At 37.7% G+C, this 4,189-nt stretch overlaps 1 protein-coding gene across 2 annotated transcripts in view; it reads left to right on the top strand.

The window, feature by feature from the left end:
* LOC107554418 (glucokinase-like) overlaps positions 1 to 4,189 on the top strand; it is a 12,004-nt gene that overhangs the window by 4,823 nt on the left and 2,992 nt on the right. The window contains exons 8-10 of one of the 2 annotated variants that reach the window (XM_016236909.1): positions 537 to 692; positions 2,275 to 2,508; positions 2,658 to 3,354. In XM_016236909.1, the coding sequence (XP_016092395.1) occupies positions 537 to 692; positions 2,275 to 2,508; positions 2,658 to 2,805 (538 nt within the window). In that variant the 3' untranslated portion in view covers positions 2,806 to 3,354. Of the gene's footprint in view, positions 1 to 536; positions 693 to 2,274; positions 2,509 to 2,657; positions 3,355 to 4,189 lie in introns of those variants that run through there. The other variant, XM_016236910.1, reaches the window with a different exon arrangement.

The raw sequence follows: 4,189 nt of genomic DNA, 5'->3' as shown, positions 1-4,189 counted from the left end.
ATACTTTCCGTACCCACTGTATGTGCAAACATACTTGGCAATAAAGGTCTTTCTGACTTCTGACTAAAATGTGAAGATACATGCACAATTTCCTCAGATATCAAATACGTAACTAGATTAGACACTTTAGGAGCAGCAGTATGATCAATGTCTGAATCTGAAACGCAGATGTCCTTACATACTTGCTTCTAAGTTTAAGAAGAGCTTAGCTATATGACAACCTGGAGCTCTTATGTGGTCTCCAGGTGACAAAGGTTGTTTTTCTGTACATGTACAGATACTGACGGTAGCCACGTCAGTGCTGGAATACACACGGCTGGATTAATGGCCAGGGAAGGAGATCATTAGTGAAGCTGCTCGCTTAATGGGTATTTACAATGTATGCTAGAAGATACTCAATGGGCCGCTCCTCTGTCCACGTCACTTTAGGCCATTTGTATTTCATGATTATCCTCAGGCTTTTACTAACATTGAAATCTTTCATATTATCTACATATTCTACATAATATCTACACATTCTTTTCTCACGACTCTAGGTATGAGAAGCTGATTGGTGGAAAGTATATGGGGGAGCTTGTGCGTCTTGTGCTGCTAAAACTAGTGAATGAAAATCTGCTGTTTAACAGTGAAGCCTCAGACCTGCTGAAAACACGTGGAGCTTTTGAAACTCGCTTCGTCTCCCAGATTGAGAGGTATGGCTGATGGTTTTAAAAAGAGAAAAGTTACTGTAGATTTTTTGTTTCTTTAAACATTCCTAAATCAAGATACATTTGTTTGAGAATCAAAGTGACATAAGATATTACGTTTTGCTTTCTGAATATCAAAATGATACTGAAAACAAGTAAATATCTGCCTTGTTTTAGCATAAACAATTTTGATCAGTTTTCAGAAAACAAGGCTTTATATCTTATATGTCGTTCTTTTAACAATGTTTAGAAATTTGTACTGTATTGAAATCAGAAGCTTCAAAAACCTTTGTGAAAAAGAAGTGCACTTAACTGCATTGAATGTACACTTCAGTGTAGTGTATTTCAAAACGAAATAAAAATCTGTATGTACAGATAATATATTAATGAAATTAAAGGTCACTTCATTGCACTTAAGAGTGCATTTAACACACTTAAATGTTTTACTTTAAAGTACACTCTAAATCATTATGATTAAATAATCTGTTGTGCTTGAAAGAAGTACACTTATTTAATATCAATTTAAACAAAACATTTAATTGCAAATATCATACAGTTTAGTATCAGAAAACATTACATTCAGTTCTCACTTAAAGGTGGGGTAAGTGATTTCTGGTAGCCAATGTTGACATTTGAAATCACCAAAACAAACACGCCCCTACCCCAAAAGGGTCTCGCCCCTATTTTGATAGCTCCGCCCCACACATACGTACGCAACCCAGGCAACGATTAGTTCTGTTAAACAAAGCAAAACCAATGTTACACTGTGTCTACACCGGACGCAAGTGGCACGGCGTGACAAAATACTATAGAACTCATTATAATCAGTGATGCTGTCTACACCATAGATTAATATATACATATCTATGGTCTACACTGGACGCGGTGCGGCACGACACAACAAACCCCCGACAGAAAACTGCTGCTGCTTTCTATTAATGATGTATTGACACAAATTTCAAATGATTTTCAAGGTCACGTCCAGTGTACTAGACAGACTTTAGCTGTTGCGGCGCAGACACGGTGTTACTCACCTATCGAGAAGAAAGAAAGCAACCTTGGCGTCCGATCGCAGGCCTTCCGCTCCTTGAGTTCTCTCCAGCGCTGGAAAGCTGATCCGATATTTACACGGGTCCTACTTCTTGCCTTAAGCCTTCTTTTGTTCCGCAGATGTTTTCCTCTTTTGTTTTTTATCCACCATCTCTATCTTTCTGTCGCTTGGCTCGCTAATTGTCCGTCCTGTGCACTGAACGCTCTCTCCTCCACATCATGAGTAGACACACCCCATACTGCTGATTGGCTACAAGTTTGTTTTGCTGGTCGGCCCAAATCAAGTTTTCTAAAGCGTTTTTGAAAAATCGCTTACCCCACCTTTAAATATATTCATCTAAAGTATGTCTGTAATAAGTACTAAAAATATGCTAAAGTATACTTCTTTTCCACAAGGGAAATGCCAAAGATGATGAAAAGATGATACTATCTCTGCAAGGTTAAGAGAATCAGAATTGATATAACAACGCATATGCTTGTACCTTAATACACATTTTATTTTGATTAATTTCAGTGACACAGGTTTGATTAATTTCAGTGACACGGGGGACAGAAAGCAGATCTACAACATCCTAAGCTCACTGGGAATCTTACCGTCAGAGCTGGACTGTGATGTTGTGCGTCTGGTCTGTGAGAGCGTGTCTACGCGAGCTGCTCACATGTGCGGGGCCGGCCTCGCTGGCGTCATCAACCTAATGAGGGAACGCCGCTGTCAAGAGCAACTGAAGATCACTGTGGGAGTCGATGGCTCTGTCTACAAACTACACCCTCAGTAAGTACAAGAGGAGTGAGACGGATTATGGGAAGGCAAACAAAGGGAAATGAGGGGGGAAATTAAGAGGAAACAGAGATAGAGTAAAGGATATAACACAATGTGATATACACACAATTAAAATGTGTTTTCCAAATTCTCCCATTCAGTTTCAAGGAGCGGTTCCATAAGCTTGTGTGGGAAATCAATCCTCACTGCGAAATTACCTTCATCCAATCAGAAGAGGGGAGCGGTCGGGGCGCGGCTCTCATATCCGCTGTGGCATGCAAGATGGCCACCTGCATCCTGACACCGTGATAAACCACGATTCGGCCTCGTCAGGTGGATCTCATGAATCACAGCTGACCCGCAATGTTCTAGTGGCCTCTCAAAGCCTCTCCATATGGTGAACGTGCTTTTCTCCTTTTCAGCATTATGCATGCGTAGTGAAGTGGCCGGCTACAGGGTTGTTTGGCAACATCTATTAACCACATGCATACAGTCTATTGAAATATTTAACATATGTATTATTTTATGCCGTAAAGTCAGATGTTTGCAGTTAAATACGCTTTTAGACACAACATACATCTTTTCTTGTTAGCTATTGTCCTGAGCACATTCAGGTAGTGTTACATATACTTGCACCTTCATGACTGTTTGGAGTTTAGGAGAGACGTGCAGGGAACTATGTAGATGTGATTGTAAATATATGAACTGGTCAGGTTCAGCAAGGTAATTGTGCACTGTTTATTGCTTGTTTTATTTATTGACTTTTAAATTATGTTTATATCCAGTGGTAATCACAACTGTAAAATTATTTAATGCAGGATTTGAATATACTTTGTACATGTGATTCATTATTGTAAATAAAGCTGCTGTACTATTGAGTGACTTGTTGTTTTTAGAGGTCTGTTGTAATAAAAGTTTAAATTGACATTACACTCAAACATAAAGATAAATAGTGGAAAATGATGAAGTATAAAGACATTTATCACAATGGATTTAATTATCCATCCTGGTCCAGCCCTTTATACGGTACAACAAGGCTGAAGATGAAGAAGCCATTGATTTAAAATAAACAATAAAATATTAAAATGATAAAATAAAAGAAGAATTATGATAAAATGTACTTCTGCATCCTACTCCATGAAACTGGCATGACATTTCAGAGATTCTCAAGACCTTATGAGGGATTTTCAAGACCTCGTGGATCAGGATGGATCATGACAAAACTTTAAAAAGTGTTGTGGAGTAGTTGATTAAATTGCAATAGTCACAAATTCTGAATAATTGTGTTTAATTAAAACTGACGTCAAACAAAATGTCATAAACATTCTATTACATATGTTTATGATTAACGCAATTAAGTCTTGCATCCTGTTTTGGAGCAGAACTTTATGACAGCATTCAGGTGGATGACACGAGACGTGATGTATTACTGCCACCTGCTGCTTCTTACATGCAAATATTTGTATTCTGACGTAAGGGTCAAATGAGCCAAAATATACATAAACTATGAATTGTTTATTTTTTGTGTTTAAACATAAACCTCACAAAATATATTTATAACAAAAAAAAAAGAAATTGCTTAAAAACTTAAAACTTAAAGAAATGCTTCTTAAAGGGGTCCTATTATGCTTTTTCCCTTTTTCAACTTTATTTAGTCTGTAATGTTGCTGTTTGAGCATAAAAAATATCTGCA

This window comes from Sinocyclocheilus grahami, unplaced genomic scaffold, assembly GCF_001515645.1.
Source record: "Sinocyclocheilus grahami isolate Dianchi unplaced genomic scaffold, SAMN03320097.WGS_v1.1 scaffold501.1, whole genome shotgun sequence".
Taxonomy (NCBI): Eukaryota; Metazoa; Chordata; class Actinopteri; order Cypriniformes; family Cyprinidae; genus Sinocyclocheilus; species Sinocyclocheilus grahami.
The sequence above is the reverse complement of the archived record's forward strand: the minus strand, read 5'-3'. Positions and strand labels throughout refer to the sequence as shown.